This window comes from Oncorhynchus clarkii, chromosome 27, assembly GCF_045791955.1.
Source record: "Oncorhynchus clarkii lewisi isolate Uvic-CL-2024 chromosome 27, UVic_Ocla_1.0, whole genome shotgun sequence".
NCBI lineage: Eukaryota > Metazoa > Chordata > Actinopteri > Salmoniformes > Salmonidae > Oncorhynchus > Oncorhynchus clarkii.
In genome coordinates, this window is record NC_092173.1 from 9,538,628 (window position 1) to 9,555,697 (window position 17,070).

At 45.2% G+C, this 17,070-nt stretch overlaps 2 protein-coding genes across 8 annotated transcripts in view; one reads left to right on the plus strand and one right to left on the minus strand.

The window, feature by feature from the left end:
* Positions 1-13,661, plus strand: part of LOC139386334 (rap1 GTPase-activating protein 2-like) — a 64,631-nt gene extending 50,970 nt beyond the window's left edge. For 3 of the 7 annotated variants that reach the window (XM_071131857.1, XM_071131860.1, XM_071131859.1), the window contains 9 exons: positions 1,633-1,719; positions 1,932-2,072; positions 4,527-4,673; positions 5,011-5,123; positions 5,337-5,435; positions 8,192-8,312; positions 9,441-9,549; positions 9,925-9,995; positions 10,960-13,661. In XM_071131857.1, the coding sequence (XP_070987958.1) occupies positions 1,633-1,719; positions 1,932-2,072; positions 4,527-4,673; positions 5,011-5,123; positions 5,337-5,435; positions 8,192-8,312; positions 9,441-9,549; positions 9,925-9,995; positions 10,960-10,968 (897 nt within the window). In that variant the 3' untranslated portion in view covers positions 10,969-13,661. Of the gene's footprint in view, positions 1-1,632; positions 1,720-1,931; positions 2,073-2,763; positions 2,960-4,526; positions 4,674-5,010; positions 5,124-5,336; positions 5,436-8,191; positions 8,313-9,440; positions 9,550-9,924; positions 9,996-10,959 lie in introns of those variants that run through there. The other 4 variants (XM_071131856.1, XM_071131858.1, XM_071131861.1 and 1 more) reach the window with 2 other exon arrangements.
* Positions 13,550-16,578, minus strand: LOC139386336 (uncharacterized). Its single transcript, XM_071131863.1, has 5 exons — positions 16,209-16,578; positions 15,519-15,857; positions 15,150-15,341; positions 14,903-14,931; positions 13,550-14,805 (listed from the first exon to the last, which is right to left on the minus strand). Exons 1-5 carry the CDS (start codon positions 16,255-16,257, stop codon positions 14,701-14,703), a joined length of 714 nt encoding a protein of 237 aa, XP_070987964.1. The 5' UTR covers positions 16,258-16,578; the 3' UTR covers positions 13,550-14,700.
* Between the last annotated feature and the right edge of the window lie 492 nt (positions 16,579-17,070).

Genomic DNA, 17,070 nt, shown 5'->3' on the forward strand with positions numbered 1-17,070 from the left:
GAGAGAGAGAGAGAGATTGAAGGAGAGGGATAGAGAGAGAGAGAGAGAGAGAGAGAGAGAGAGAGAGAGAGAGAGAGAGAGAGAGAGAGAGAGAGAGAGAGAGAGAGAGAGAGAGAGAGAGAGAGAGAGAGAGAGAGAGAGAGAGAGAGAGAGAGAGAGAGAGAGAGAGATACAGAGAGAGAGAGATGGAGTTAAAGTTTCCCATTGTTATTTACAGTGAAAGTTTGATGAGAAACCTGCCAGCATATACAGTTTATTCAGAAAGTATTCATACTCCTTCACTTATTCCACATAATGTTGTGTAACAGCCTGAATTCAAAATATATATATATTTTTAAATTCACAACCATCTGTCTACACACAATACCCCATTACAAAGTGAAAACATGTTTTTAGACATTTTTGCAAATTTATAAAAAATTAAATACAGAAATATGTCATTTACATAAACATTCACACCTGCAAGTCAATACATGTTATAATCACATTTGGCAGCGATTACAGCTGTGAGTCTTTCTGGGTAAGTCTCTAAGAGCTTTGCACATCTGGATTTTACAATATTTGCACATTCTTCTTCTTCAAACTCTGTTAAGTTGGTTGTTGATCATTGCCAGATTTCAAGTCTTGCCATACATTTTCATGCCGATTTAAGTCAAAACTGTAACTAGGCCACTCAGGAACATTCAATGTCGTCTTGGTAAGCAACTCCAGTGTAGATTTGACCTTGTGTTTTAGGTTATTGTCCTGCTGAAAGGTGAATTTGTTTCCCAGTGTATGTTGGAAAAGCAGACTGAACCAGGTTTTCCCTCTAGGATTTTGTCTGTGCTTCGCTCTATTCCATTAATTTTTTATCCTAAAAAAGCATTCCCATAACATGATGCAGCCACCACCATGCTTGAAAATATGAAGAGTGGTACTCAGTGATGTGTTGGATACGTCCCAAACATAAAAGTTTGTATTGAGGACGAAAAGTGAATTGCTTTTCCTCATTTTTTGCAGTATTACTTTAGTGCCTTGTTGCATATAGGATGCACGTTTTAGAAAAAATATTTATACCCATCTATCAATAGGTGCCCTTCTTTGCCAGGAATTGGAAAACCTCCCTGGTCTTTGTGGTTGAATCTGTGTTTCACATTCACTGCTCGACTGAGGGACCTTACAGATAATTGTATGTGTGGGGTACGGAGATGAGGTAGTCATTCAACAATCATGTTTAACACTATTATTGTACACAGAGTGAGTCCATGGAACTTATGATGTGACTTGTTAAGCACATTTTTACTCCTGAACTTATTTAGGCTTGCCATAACAAAGACTATGAATATTTATCGACTCAAAACATTTGAGCTTTTCATTTAGAATTTAAAAAAATCTAAAAACATAATTCCACTTTGACATTAGGGGGTATTTTGTGTATAGACCAGTGATACAAAATCTCAATTGAATCCATTTTAAATTCAGACTGTAACACAACAAAATGTGGAACATTTTGTGAATACATTCTGAAGGCGCTGTATCAGTCCTTTTCGTCCCGTCGACTCCAGACGACCAAATGATGATGAGTATGGTGCTGATGAAAGTCACCTCTCCCCCTCCATCCACCTCCACCCTCCCCTTCTCCACTCTCCACAGGGTCCCGAGTTCCGCGACTTCCTGCTGACAAAGCTGATCAATGCAGAGAACGCCTGCTACAAGTCTGACAAGTTTGCCAAGCTAGAGGTGAGAGGGGCAGATGACTCAAGACACCCTGGATGTGTTGTTCAATCTCTTTCATCTATCTCAGTCACCTCTACCAACCCTGCTTCTTAAATGATACGTGGTGGTGTTGTTTCGTGTGTGTGTTTGCTTGCATCTGTGCGTCTGTGTGTGTCTGTGTGTCTCTATGCATATGTGTGCATATGTGTCTGTGGGTGTGTGTGTGTGTGTTCCAGGGGCGGACGCGAGCTGCCTTGCTGGATAACCTTCACGATGAGCTCCACAGACAGACCCAGGCTACTCTGGGGCTCGGCCACGCTGGGGAGGAGGACAAGCTGGAGAACGGGGGCCATGGGGGACTGCTGGAGTCCTTCAAGGTGACTCTTTAACACAGTTCTTTACCTCGTCATCTGACTCCATGTCTGAACCTGTGTGAACCTGTCTGAACCTGTCCCGTACCCTCTCTTTCACCTATCTAGTTGTCTACTGATGTTGTCTCTCTCGCCCTCTCTTTCTCTTTCTCGCTCTCTCTCTGTCTACCTCTCTCTCTCTCTCTCTCTCTCCCTTTCTCTCTGTCATGCGCTCTCTCTCTCGCTGTCTCTCTCTCCCTTTCTCTCTGTCAAGCGCTCTCTCTCTCCTCTGTCTTTCTCTCTCTCTCACTCACACGCAGACACACAGACCCTCTCATATTCTCTCCCTCTCTCTCTCTCTGTCTCTCTCTCCCTTTCTCTCTGTCTAGCGCTCTCTCTCTGTCTCTCTCTCACTCACACGCAGACACACAGACCCCCTCTCTATTTCTCTCCCTCTCTCTCTCTCTCTCTCTGTCTCCCTTTCTCTCTGTCTAGCGCTCTCTCTCTGTCTCTCTCTCTCTCTCACTCACACGCAGACACACAGACCCTCTCTATTTCTCTCCCTCTCTCTCTCTCTCTCTCTCTCTCTGTCTCCCGCCACGCTGCTGTTGGTTGAGATTACGGGATGTTAATCATCGTACCACCTTACCCGTCTCTCTCCCTTCCTCCCTCCCCCATCCCCCCTGTCTGACCATATGGTGTCTCGCTGTGTTCACAGGCAGTGTGGAGGTGTGTGTTGCATGCCACTCATTCAACCACTGGGGATGCTGTGCTCATCTCTACAACAGCAGTCATTGTCTATTACCTGTCATCGCAGATACTGTATCATACTGATTGAGAATCAGAACAAAGCATACCACGTCTTGAAATCATCTCCAAACATTGAAACACTCAATAAAGACTGTTCCGGTGTTTTTGTTTGTTGTGTTTTATGCCCTGGCGACTAACATTGAAACCCAGCGCCCCCTATTTCCCTCAGTCTGACCTCCTAGTGATGACACGTTATAATGAGGCTTGTGATGATTTCCTTCACGATTTCAGTGACCTCAGATAGTAGCCTAGTACACAGGACATCATTATCAGTCATATTCAGTGTTAGGGAAGCTACTTTGAAAATATTGTTTACGGAGCTACCAATTACTTCACACTGGAAGAGGTTAAGGGACACTAAAGCTACCTTTAAGACCAATATAGTTTGCTTAACGAAAGCTACTTTGAAAAAGTAGTTCACTGCATTATCATAGCTAAATCTGAAATGTCGTAGACTACAAATTGCAACCCCCCAAAAAACGGATCATTCTGGAGTCAGATGCTAACACAATGTGTAATTTAGCCTGTTGAACACGTTTCACGTGAGAATTAGGCAGGTATGATGCCAAAAAAGAAAGGAAATTCTTGTTTATCCATATTTTATGTTATTTTAGATTTTAAAAAGTAGTGCATAGTTCCACTAGTAAAACACTACTGAAACACTACCTAGATTATAATTTCATTCAACTACCATCAAGCTGCTGCTAAATGTAGTTAAATTACTAGTTGAATTACATGTAGTTCGCTACTCCCCAGCACTGTTAACATTACAGTCATATCTCTCACTGTCCATGCATTGCATTGCTCTCCTTATTCCTCTGTGTAGGAGAAGTGCACTCTCTGCTGACAGTACACTGTAATAGCAGGTTCGACCTTTCCCATGAACATAAATCTGATTTGATCAATATCAGATACATTCATTTTACCCAACCACATTATCAATAGAATACATAAAGAATATTCTATAATACTCACCTAATCTTGCGTAATTTGGCCATATGCTCGATGTTTACGAAGTCTGTCCATGAGAGTTTAATACACACCACAGTCAAAGAGCTTTGGAAATTGACGAGTACACAGGTTGGGTTTAGTTGCAGGATGCAGTAGGTAGTTGGACCAGTTCGAATCCCGGGCCAGGCGCTGGGAAAAAAATGGGGTGAATTGATCTGGAAACTGGAGGGCTGCTGGGTTTACATCCTAAAGATGTTCCCCCTTGGGTTGGGCCCTTAAGCAAGGCTCCTTTACCTCAGAACATGTTCTCTATCCAGGGGTACTGCGCTTGTCTCAACTGTGTGCTGAGATAATGACTGTATTCATTTCCCTTCTCTTCCTCTGTCCTCTTTACTCTCTCACTCCGTCTCCGCTCCCTCCTCTGTCCCCGTCTCTGTCCCCGTCTCTGTCCCCTCCTCTGTCCCCTCCTCTGTCCTGGTCTCTGTCCCTTCCTCTGTCCCCGTCTCTGTTCCCGTCTCTGTCCCCTCCTCTGTCCCCGTCTCTGTCCCCTCCTCTGTCCCCTCCTCTGTCTCTGTCCCTGTCTCTGTCCCCGTCTCTGTCCCCATCTCTGTCCCCATCTCTGTCCTCTCCTCTGTCCCTGTCTCTGTCCCCGTCTCTGTCCCCGTCTCTGTCCCCTCCTCTGTCCCCGTCTCTGTCCCCATCTCTGTCCCTGTCCCCTAGCGTGCCATGCGCGTCCGGAGTCACTCCATGGAGACCATGGTGGGGTCCCACCGTCACCGGAGTCCAGGGGTGGGAGGGGGGGTCCCGGCCAGCTTGAGTGGAGGGGGGCTGCCGCAGAGCACCGAGTGCACAAAGAGTACCTTCTCGGTGAGCAGGGGGGAGAGGGTGGAGGGGGAGGAGTGCTTGAGGTCATAAAGTCATATTTACACACAAATTAAACTGGACATACACATAATCGTGGTAAATTGCACGTTTTGCAAACATTTGCTCCAATTAGTCTTATGATATCAACATGTACTTTTGCAAACAGTCCCACCCATGTAACATAATCATATAATCGGTGTGCTGGTGTAGTTTCAACTGTTTTGTATGTGAAGGGTAGTGGTCCATCACAATGTAGCCCAAATCTGCCTTAATTGAGCTCTATCAGCCTCTTAAAGCTGTATATTGCCTGCTTGTTAATGCTGTTTCTCTCTCTCTTTAGCCACCAATGCTGTCAGCCAAGTCTCCCCTGAAGAGTCCAGTGAAGCGTCGTTCAGGCCTCTTCCCCCGTCTCCACTCCAGCACAGAGAGCCCCTCGGACAGACACGCACGCAGGTCAGCAGGCTTTCCATAGCCTGGTCCCAGATCTGTTTGGGCTGTTTTGTTAATGACCACAGGAGCTGGCAAGACATCACAAACAGATCTGGGACCAGGCTTTGCATTCAGGTGAACTTTTGGTTTGTGTATTTATCATCACTAATACTGAGGCTTTTGTCATGTCATTGTGTACTTGTTCTATCTGCTAACTTGGTCTGTATGTTGTTGCAGTGACCAAAAGACCCCAGACATCTGCCCCCTCGGACAGGAAGGGAGATCAGAGACGTCGTCCAACCCCAGCTCGCCAGAGATCTGCCCCAATAAGGAGAGGTGAGATGAACCACAAACAAAACACTGAACATGAACACACAAGGTGTGCACATGCTTTGTAACCCTCTCCTCTACTCCCATCCCTTCTCCTCCCCTCTCTTTTCCTCTCGTCTCCTCTCCTTCCATCCCCTCTCCTCCCCTCTCCTACATTTTTTTTCCATCCCCTCTCCTCTCCTCCCCTCTCCTATCTTTTCATCTCACCTCCTCTCCTTCCATCTCCTATCCTCTCCTCCCCTCTCCATCTTTTCCTCTTGTCTCGTCTCCTCTCCTCCCATCCCCTCTCCTCTCCTCCCCTCTCCTATCTTTTCCTCTTGTCTCCTCTCCTTCCATCCCCTCTCCTATCTTTTCCTCTCGCCTCCTCTCCTTCCATCCCATCCCCTCTCCTCCCCTCCCTTTTCCTCTTGTCTCCTCTCCTCCCCTCTCCTATCTTTTCCTCTCCTCTCCTTCAATCCCCTCTCCTCTCCTCCCCTCTCCTATCTTTTCCTCTCATCTCATCTCCTCTCTTTCCATCCCCTCTCCTCTCCTCCCCTCTCCTATATTTTCCTCTCATCTCATCTCCTCTCCTTCCATCCCCTCTCCTCTCCTCCCCTCTCCCATCTTTTCCTCTCGTCTAGTCTCCTCTCCTTCCATCTCCTCTCCTTCCATCTCCTCTCCTCCCCTCTCCTATCTTTTCCTCTCGTCTCCTCTCCTTCCATCTCCTCTCCTCTCCTCTCCTCTCCTCCCCTCTCCTATCTTTTCCTCTCATCTCATCTCCTCTCCTTCCATCCCCTCTCCTCTCCTCCCCTCTCCTATATTTTCCTCTCATCTCATCTCCTCTCCTTCCATCCCCTCTCCTCTCCTCCCCTCTCCCATCTTTTCCTCTCGTCTAGTCTCCTCTCCTTTCATCTCCTCTCCTCCCCTCTCCTATCTTTTCCTCTCGTCTCCTCTCCTTCCATCTCCTCTCCTCTCCTCTCCTCTCCTCTCCTCTCCTCCCCTCTCCTATCTTTTCCTCTCGTCTCGTCTCCTCTCCTTCCATCCCCTCTCCTCTCCTCCCCTCTCCTATCTTTTCCTCTCGTCTCCTCTCCTTCCATCCCTTCTTCTCTCTTCCCTTCTCCTATCTTTTCATCTCGTCTCCTCTCCTTCCATCCCCTCTCCTCTCCCATCTTTTCCTCTCGTCTCCTCTCCTTCCATCCCTTCTCCTCTCCTCCCCTCTCCTATCTTTTCCTCTCGTCTCCTCTCCTTCCATCCCCTCTCCTCTCCTCCCCTCTCCTATCTTTTCCTCTCGTCTCCTCCCATCCCTTCTCCTCTCCTCCCCTCTCCTACCTTTTCCTCTCGTCTCCTCTCCTTCCATCCCTTCTCCTCTCCTCTCCTATCTTTTCCTCTAGTCTCGTCTCCTCTCCTACCATCCCTTCTCCTCTCCTCTCCTATCTTTTCATCTCGTCTCCTCTCCTTCCATCCCCTCTCCTCTCCCATCTTTTCCTCTCGTCTCCTCTCCTTCCATCCCTTCTCCTCTCCTCCCCTCTCCTATCTTTTCCTCTCGTCTCCTCTCCTTCCATCCCCTCTCCTCTCCTCCCCTCTCCTATCTTTTCCTCTCGTCTCCTCCCATCCCTTCTCCTCTCCTCCCCTCTCCTACCTTTTCCTCTCGTCTCCTCTCCTTCCATCCCCTCTCCTCTCCTCTCCTATATTTTCCTCTCGTCTCCTCTCCTACCATCCCTTCTCCTCTCCTCTCCTATCTTTTCCTCTCGTCTCCTCTCCTTCCATTCCTTCTCCTCTCCTATCTTTTCCTCTCGTCTCGTCTCCTCTCCTACCATCCCTTCTCCTCTCCTCTCCTATATTTTCCTCTCGTCTCCTCTCCTACCATCCCTTCTCCTCTCCTCTCCTATCTTTTCCTCTCGTCTCCTCTCCTTCCATTCCTTCTCCTCTCCTATCTTTTCCTCTCGTCTCGTCTCCTCTCCTACCATCCCTTCTCCTCTCCTCTCCTATCTTTTCCTCTCGTCTCCTCTCCTACCATCCCTTCTCCTCTCCTCTCCTATCTTTTCCTCTCGTCTCCTCTCCTTCCATCCCTTCTCCTCTCCTCTCCTATCTTTTCCTCTCATCTCGTCTCCTCTCCTACCATCCCTTCTCCTCTCCTCTCCTATCTTTTCCTCTCGTCTCCTCTCTTACCATCCCTTCTCCTCTCCTCTCCTATCTTTTCCTCTCGTCTCCTCTCCTACCATCCCTTCTCCTCTCCTCTCCTATCTTTTCCTCTCGTCTCCTCTCCTACCATCCCTTCTCCTCTCCTCTCCTATCTTTTCCTCTCGTCTCCTCTCCTTCCATCCCCTCTTCTCTCCTTTCCTATATTTTCCTCTCGTCTCCTCTCCTTCCATCCCCTCTTCTCTCCTCTCCTATCTTTTCCTCTTGTCTCCTCTCCTTCCATCCCCTCTTCTCTCCTTTCCTATATTTTCCTCTCGTCTCCTCTCCTTCCATCCCCTCTTCTCTCCTCTCCTATCTTTTCCTCTTGTCTCCTCTCCTTCCATCCCCTCTTCTCTTCTCTCCTCTCCTATCTTTTCCTCTCGTCTCCTCTCCTTCCATCCCCTCTTCTCTCCTCTCCTATCTTTTCCTCTCGTCTCGTCTCCTCTCCTTCCATCCCCTCTCCTCTCCTATCTTTTCCTCTCGTCTCATCTCCTCTCCTTCCATCCCCTCTCCTCTCCTATCTTTTCCTCTCGTCTCGTCTCCTCTCCTTCCATCCCCTCTTCTCTCCCCTCCTCTAATGCTGTTCCTCTACCTCCTGTCACCAGGCCGTTCCTCAAGCTGAAGGACTGCAGCAGCAGCAGACCCAACATCTCTCGCTCCTCCTCCAGCACCAGCAGCTTCAGCAGCACCACCGGAGAGGGAGAGGCCCTGGAGGAGCTTGACACTGTGAGGGCCCGCGGCCAAGCCACTGGAGAGGCTGGGGAGGGGGAGGCCCTTGAGGCATTGTGCTGGGGGGCGTATGGAGGATGGACAGAGGGTTGGGGGATAGGGAGTAGGGAGGCAGGGGGACAATGAGGCGGTGGGCTGGGAGACAGGGCGACAGGTGGCTGTAGAGCAGAGGGGTAGGGGAGTGGGGTGTGTTGAGATGGGCTTGGGTGAGCCATAGCATTTGGATCAGGACCGGCATGGTGCTTCTGGCACAAAATTGGGCAGGTCATAGGCCTGTGGTGCTCAGAAGTGGTGGGATCCAAAATGATGTATTGTATAAGGACCATGTTTGTTTTATCATTAACTGCATGCAGGCATCAACAAATTGCACAGTTGGAATGATGTGAGAGGATCTGGCAGCACTGAGAGAAGAAATAGAGGGGATGCAACCTCATGACAGCTGGTGATTAAGTCAATTATGGTTCCTGTCACTCTCTCTGGATCATATTGTGTTGGATGTCAATCACGCACGCTTGGCAAAGGATGACAATGTCATATCATTGTTGTATCACCCACACATTACACAAACAGATCCGTGTTTACACACACAGAACTGCTGTTCCAGAGTTTACAGCTCAGTTTACAGTCTTGCTGTTGAACAGAACTCTGTTAATATCCTACGGCTGGAATTTGTGTGTCCCTCCGGAGCAGTTTTGGAGAGCACAGCGGCAGCACAGTGCTGAAAACCGACCATGTGTAGTAATTCCAGCTAAAGTCTGTCTGCCTTGAATTAGTAGCCCTAGTCTGTAGTCTGTAGTGTGTAGTGTGTAGTCTGTAGTGTGTAGTCTATAGTCTGTAGTGTGTAGTCTGTAGTCTGTAGTGTGTAGTCTGTAGTGTGTAGTCTATAGTCTGTAGTGTGTAGTCTGTAGTCTGTAGTGTGTAGTCTGTAGTGTGTAGTCTGTAGTGTGTAGTCTGTAGTCTGTAGTGTGTGTGACAGTGGAAGCATACAAATGGATGAATACCCTCACCCTGACAGCTCATCCTCATCTTCCTCTTCTCCTTCCTCTTCTTCCTCCTCTTCTCCCTCCTCGTCGTCCGTTCCTCTTCCTCTTTTTCCTCATCGTCATCCTCCTCCTCCTCTCCCAGGGAACCCACCCGTCCATAGCCTCGTCATCCGTGTTCAGCCCCTTCCCTTCCCTCAGCGTGGAGAGCCAAGGCTCGGCCACCCCCCTCATCATGTGTCGCAGTCCCACAGGTAACACTGATACACTACACAACACCTAGGTGTGACTGACCGGGATCCAAATCTGGGTCTCCTGCGCAACACAAGACCGTGTTAGCCCTCTGGGCTAAAGTCTAGGCATTCTGCAAGTCATCAGGCTTGCTCAACACATGAGTATGGTTTTCAACCACCTCTGTTATATACTGTAGGTCTCTATGCCCTCTGTGTCCATATGTTACATTCTAGAGTACAGTCGTGGGTTTGTTTACGTTCTTTACTATCAGGAAGCTCACGTTACTTACGTGATTGTTTGCGAGTATGTTTCCTCATCCTCAATGTGTGATTGACACTTAATAATATACTATGTGTTCGTCTGTTAACGGAGGCGTTATCTTATTCTCCCTCCAGATGTGAAGAGTAAGATGTCTCCCAGGTCAAACTTGAAGTTCCGCTTTGACAAGATGAGCCACTCCACAACAGTAAGTGGTGTCTCACTGTAATATACTATACTGTACTGTACTCTACTGTAATATACTACACTGTACTGTATTATACTATACTGCACTGTACCATACTTAAGCAATAAGGCACAGGGGGTGTGGTATATGGTCAATATACCACGGCTAACGGGCGTTCTTATGCGCAACGCAATGCTGAGTGACTGGATACAGCCCTTAGCCGTGGTATATATACCACCAACCCCCGAGGTGCCTTATTGCTTTTAGAAACTGTTTACCAACGTAATCAGAGCACTATAAATAAATGTCTTGTCATATCTGTGGTATACAGTCTGATATACGACGGCTGTCAGCCAATCAGCATTCAGGGCTCCAACCACCCAGTTTAAAATATACTATATACTTTACTATATATACACTGTACTGTACTGTACTCTACTCTACTCTACCGTGCCGTATGTGTGACAAACACACTGCTCAGTTAATGGAGCCTTGTCCTCCAGAGTCATTAGGGTATGATCAGGAACAGTAGCAAAACTGTATAGCTAGGTTCTGTATCACAGTCCCTTCACTACACTGTCTGTTCTGAGCTAGGTTCTGTATCACAGTCCCTTCACTACACTGTCTGCTCTGAGCTAGGTTCTGTATCACAGCCCCTTCACTACACTGTCTGCTCTGAGCTAGGTTCTGTATCACAGTCCCTTCACTACACTGTCTGCTCTGAGCTAGGTTCTGTATCACAGTCCCTTCACTACACTGTCTGCTCTGAGCTAGGTTCTGTATCACAGCCCCTTCACTACACTGTCTGCTCTGAGCTAGGTTCTGTATCAGAGCCCCTTCACTACACCTCATCTCTTATCTTCAGTACACTATCTAGCTAGAGATCCTGCATTAACCTGTCAGCTTGATCTCTCATTCGAATAGTGATGATGATGATGATGATGATGTTGTTGTAATGGGACATTTCTGTTATTTTCTATTGCAGTCCGAGTAGAAATCTGGATATTCCAAAAAAGGGACAACACTGGCTGTTGGAGCAAAAAACAGCCACAACATCACCCACGCATCACAATGGAATCCCAAAATGTACTTAACTTCATGACTTAAGGGAATTAAGTGGACTAGCTAGTGCGTAAGAGCACACACTCACGCAGACAGATACTGAGCTGGAAAGGAGGAAGAATCCTGTGAGTCTGAACTAAGAAGTGGTGAAAGAAAGGTTCCTCTCAGTATCTCTCTCTCGACATGTCTGGTACAGAAATAGCTCACAGTGAGAGGTGCCCACGTGTCGCTGACATCACACCACATGTTTATTGGCCTCTGGTCTGATTAACATACTCATCTTCAACATTAACCTGATACAACTAGACAAGGCAAGGTTTAAAGGTCCAATGCAGGCATGTTTATCTCAATATCCATTCATTTCTGGGTAACAACTAAGTACCTTACTGTGATTGTTTTCAATTCAAATTGTCAAAAAGAAACAGAAATAGCTTCTTAGCAAAGGGCAATTTCTCAAGCAAGAATCTTGCTAGGCCTGTGGGGAGGGAAAACTGAAAATGAGCTGTTATTGGCAGAGAGGTTTGGAACTCTCTTTCTTATTGGTCTATTAACCAATTTACCGCATGGTGATGTCACCGTGGAAGGCCAAACCTCTATCCCAGCAGAACAGGCTGAAATTTCAAGAGCTCTTTTCAAACAGCTCCTACACTAAAAGGGCATTATCATCATCATATTTCACAGTATTATTCCAACCTCATAGTGTGGAAATATATATAAAACACAGGACAATCTCGTTTTTGACTGCACTGGGCCTTTAACCTCACAACATTCGTCGTCATTGATTTATGACACTGTGGTGATAGGTCACTTTTCCGCTGCACTCATCTCTCATATTACAGTGATTGTTTATTGTTGTCCTCTTCTGTTATGATCTCCATATCTGGGTCCAGGTTGGTGTAAGTTGTTGTACTATCCTTCAGAAAGGGATGTTGTTGTTAACCTGGGGGACTGTCTCTCTTGCCTTTGCCCCAGTATGTCTGTTTGGGGACAGTTCCTCTATTGCCTAACAAGGAGTTCCTGCTGCAGTAGTTTAGCTGCTTTTTAAGTCACCTGTTGTAATGCCAGTCGTCTAAACCCCTTGGCCTCACATACAGTATGCATCTGCTGCACAGTCAACGCAGGTCAATAGAATGGATCAATCCACAATAGAGATAGATGCAGTATTTATGTACTGTATATATACTTGGGTTGCTAGGGTTGGGGTCATTTCCGTTCCTTTTTTTTATCTCATAGGAATATATTGAGGACAATTGGAATTTAACTTTACTTCCTGAATTGACATGGAATTGATAGATACAGTGTTTTATCTCTATGGCTCAATCCTCATCAAACAGTTTTGAAGTATTCAAGTTTGTCTTAGGCTGCAGAAGGAAGGGACTTTACCCTCATAAACCAAGTGCTCTATTAGTGGAGATTTGCTCACATGAAAAGAAAAATGCCATTGCGCTCTGTCACAAGCTTAATATAGCCAAAGTCGCGCCTTACAATCTATCTGAAACCCTTACACCTTCCGGGTGCTTCTCACTGTGTGAGAGGTTGAGCAGAGAGTTTGGATAAGGTTTATTTGGTTTACGTTTAGCTGTGGGTGTCTGGTGAATCCAAAACCTGCGTTCAAATACTATTTGAAATCTTTCAAATACTTTGAGTGTGCGCTCCAGCCTGCCTTGGTTTGCAGTTTTGGGACAGGCAAGTTAATCAAGCACAGATCCTGGATTTGAAATGGTTTAATATAGTATTTGAGCCCAGGTCTGCTTTTCACGTGCCCTTATACAAACATCCAGTTGTATTTCACCCAGTTCATCGATGTTCGTTGAAAACATGGCTGCTTATGAAGGAGGCATAGCTGAGAAACACACAGACTGCTCCATGGAAATCATGTTTAGCCGTTCAAGTCATTTCACAATGTTTTTTTTTTCTCTCACTAACATTTCTCCAAAAATAAATAATTGTCCAGAGAATATTTTAAAGGGATCTTACGTATTTTGGAAGTGTGATTGAACGCTTTGTGATTTTGATGGTTCATTTTTCAGTCTTAAGTGAAAGCAAACAGAAAAAAAAAACATTTGATGTAAAAAAAAACACAAAAAAACTATGTTAGAGCATTGTAGTTCCAAAAGATATTATAATGCAACTTTACCTTGTTGTAAGCTATATGATTATAAACTAATCATGTGTGAATGTCTTCACCCAGGAACGCATCGAAATGGCAAGGTCTCCATTGATGTGACCAGCTATATTTGAGTTTGGGAGAATATCCATGCACTATAGAGGTTCATTCTTATCGCTGGAGTATTTGTGACTGGAGTTCTGTTATGTGGTACACAAAAACTCAGAAAGTTAAGCAGGGCAGAGAGTTAAATAGGAACTAGTCTTTTAGTTCGTAGAGGGCATCCACAAGTGCCCCTCAGCCTACTCTCTATTAATAAGGCCATAATTTATTGATTTTATCTTTTGCTATTGATGTTATGTAAAAATGTAATTGCAGATTAAATTAATGAAATAGGTCAAAAAGAAAAATTTAAAATAAATTTTAATTTAAAAAGCCTACAAATGCATATGTATATTTCGTTATGTAATGTGGCATTAAGAATTTATTATGAAATAAAATGTTGTATTTTGTGTCAATTTGTGTTGTGTTGCTTAATCCAGTGACCTCACAGGAAGGAACAGAGGCATATCTGAATGTTTTTGTCTGTTAATTATAAAAGGGACATAGCATGCTTTAGACCTGCGTTCAAATACTACTTGAAATCATCTTAAATAATGTATATATTTGCCTGATTGAGCTTGCCTGGCTTAGTGGATCAATGGAATAGTCCAAAAAACTGCAAACCTCACCCCTCTGCTCCTCCAGGCAGGCTAGAGCAAACACTCAAAGTATTTGAAATATGTCTAATAGTATCTGAACCCAGGTCTGCTTTACATGGAACATTGTTTGGAGGGGGAAACATTTAATACAAGTCGCTCTACTTTGCTTAGCAGTGACAATATTTTGGTATGGAACATCAGTTCTAGTTTGTTTATTAAAACACACGGCAGAGAAAGTAGTTTCCACCAATTACATAATAACTACAGCGTTAACAAATAAAAGACTGTTGCACACATCATTATTTAGAACATTGAACATAGATTATATTCTCAGATGATTTGCACATGGCATCACATCATCTAGCTGAGTGCGTGGATAGCAGTCACTGCATGACACATACAAAATACCGAACGCATCTGAAATCATTCAATCCAGAGCTCTGAAATGTGACCACTTGGTCAAAACAGTCTGTTACATGCGGAGGTGAATATTGTAGTGAATTCAGGGGACAGCCTTGGTCAGGATTCGAACCCGGGTCCAGCGACTGTCAAGCCAACGCCTAAGCCTTTACGCCAAGAGATCCAACCATTTGACGAGGTCACTACCTACTGGCCACAGACGTCAATTCAACGTCTATTCTGATTCAGAGGGATTGGGTTAAAAACGGAAGACGCATTTCAGTTGAACGCATTCAGTTGTACAACTGACTAGGTATCCCCCTTTCCCTTTCACTTATTCCACGTTGGTTCCACGTACTTTCATTGAAATTACGTGGAAACAACGTTGATTCAACCAGTGTGTGCTCAGTGAGTAGGAGATGGGTTAAGGTCTCTACAATATAAAAGTCTGACTGAGTCAGGGGAAGCGGAGAGAGGAGTAGACTGTGGGCTGTGCAGCTTCTCGTTGAGGATTAGGATTCGGCTGTTCAAGGCAGCCCTTTGAAAGAGCTGCATAGACCAACTGCAAGAAAACAGACACTCAAGTTAGCCCGAGGAAGCATTCTAGAAAAAGGTTAAGGATAAGGGCATTCAGAAGCCATTATTCAAAGAACACGCACCTCTATCTTTGGTTTAGGCTTGGGTGTGGCTGCAAAGAAAAGATACGAGTCAAAAGCAGAATTAATGCACACCTAATTGGGCACTTCACAAATTAGCATTAGACTTGGCCTTTAAATAAGCAGTAGACACGTTCAACTGTACAATTGGATACCAAGTTCATGTACAGTGCTGTGGTAGAAATGTGCATGTCAACACACTGCAGCAAGAAGTTATGAAATTGTATCGATAAAGAAAGAGATGTCTTACGGGGCTTGTCCTTGCGTGCGCTTCGGGAGCGTGGCGGGGGGTTCGGCGGTGGTATTGGTGGGGGCTGAGACGGGACCTTTGACCTTCTATGGCAAGCCAGACCCAGAACCAAAACCAGGGTGATTACCAAACAGGTACTTACATACACCACCACCCTGGAATAGACCTTCCACACGGATGTGGGTGGTGTGGCTACAGAGAAAGGGTACAGCAAAATCAATGATGTCAGAGCACATACCAGTCTACTTGTCATCTCGGAATGTGGAGTGGTCATTTTCTGTGATTGTTTCTTATTTTGGGGATTAAAAAAAAATACACACTGTACATTACTTGCATGAAATGTATTTACAATAGAAGGACCATATGTACCTGCAGTAATGTTCACATGTGTCATATGTCCAACACTGGTGTATCCCTCAACCCAGGTGATCTGGCATTGGTACATTCCATAATCTGATTGGTTGACGTTGAGGATGTCCATGAGCAGACGGGTTCTATTGGTTGTCAACGTGACGTTGGAGAGATGATGCCTTGGAGTGGGACTAAATAGAAGGAACTGTCCCTCTGTTGACAGACCCCATCCTCCTGTCCAGCCATCATCTCCACAATGCTGAACAACACAGGATAGGGAAAGAGTGCCCCCTTTTGGTACGTTAACAGAACCTCTCTTTGCCAAGATAGAAGTCACACACTCCTCTGCATCATGACCTGAGGGAACAAAAGTTGAAAAAAAGTGAACACATAAATATGATATAAACAATTCACTAGACAACAGAGGAGCAGCATCTACAGCAATGAATATCCAAACAGCAATCTACATGTATAGTAATGAGAGAGAACTAATTGAGAGTAGTTATTCCCCATGAAACCTATCTTGTAGGAAAGCAGATGGTACATCAATTTAGATTAGATTGTTTGATTGATTATTTGTCCTTTCTTTTCTTGAGTGACATCATAGATAGCTGTTTCAGGTGCTTGTTGGTCATCCTACTTCTGGTTTTAAAACCAAGGTTATATCCACAACTGTCAGGAATCCTAAACATAAGTAGTTGGACTTACCCGGGAGAATGCATAGACAGGTCAATGAGAGAAACAGACAGTTGTACATGTCTTTCTTTCCCTTAGAATAGTATGTTTTTCTTCAGCGTTCCCCTTCCAGTTACTTTCCCCTGTATGAGCTCATGCCGGGTTCCATAGAGCAGCCCCAAGACATGTCCTGGTGCCTCAGGAAGCTGGACCGAACATTATCAGCGCAATAACTACTGTGTTTTTACCAGGCGTATACAAATTGTTCTTCGTTTTTCAATTGTTCTTTCACTTTCTCATTACATTTTTCCCCCTCATTGGGAGTGTACTCTCCGCAATTGCGAAATGGTTTCCACCAGCTGCCTCAGTCGAGTTGGAAGTAAGGAAGGAAGTTCACACACACACACACACACACACACACACACACACACACACACACACACACACACACACACACACACACACACACACACACACACACACACACACTCTCACTCTCTCTCTTCAACTCCAAAAGACAAATCACATCCTTCCTCAGGCTGAACCCTGAAATCTGTGGGCTGGGCACAATTATTAACTCCTTACATAGAAAATACATTCAGTATTACATTTACTGAAGAATACATTTCCATGGAAACCAAGAAGAGAGTGTGTTGAATGTGTATGTTTTTGAATGTGTCTGTACATCGAATAGATTTTTTTCTATTTCAAAGGAAGATTGTGTAATGGCATGGACCATGTTGTAAAGTAAATCTCCTTGTTGCTTCTATCCACCCTAGGCTATATTTCGCTCCAATTCAGGCCAACCGCAAGGTAGTTCAAACTGTAAAATGAGAGCAACAAAATGAGTTATTACGGAATAATAAGAACGGTATACATACATTCCACAATGATT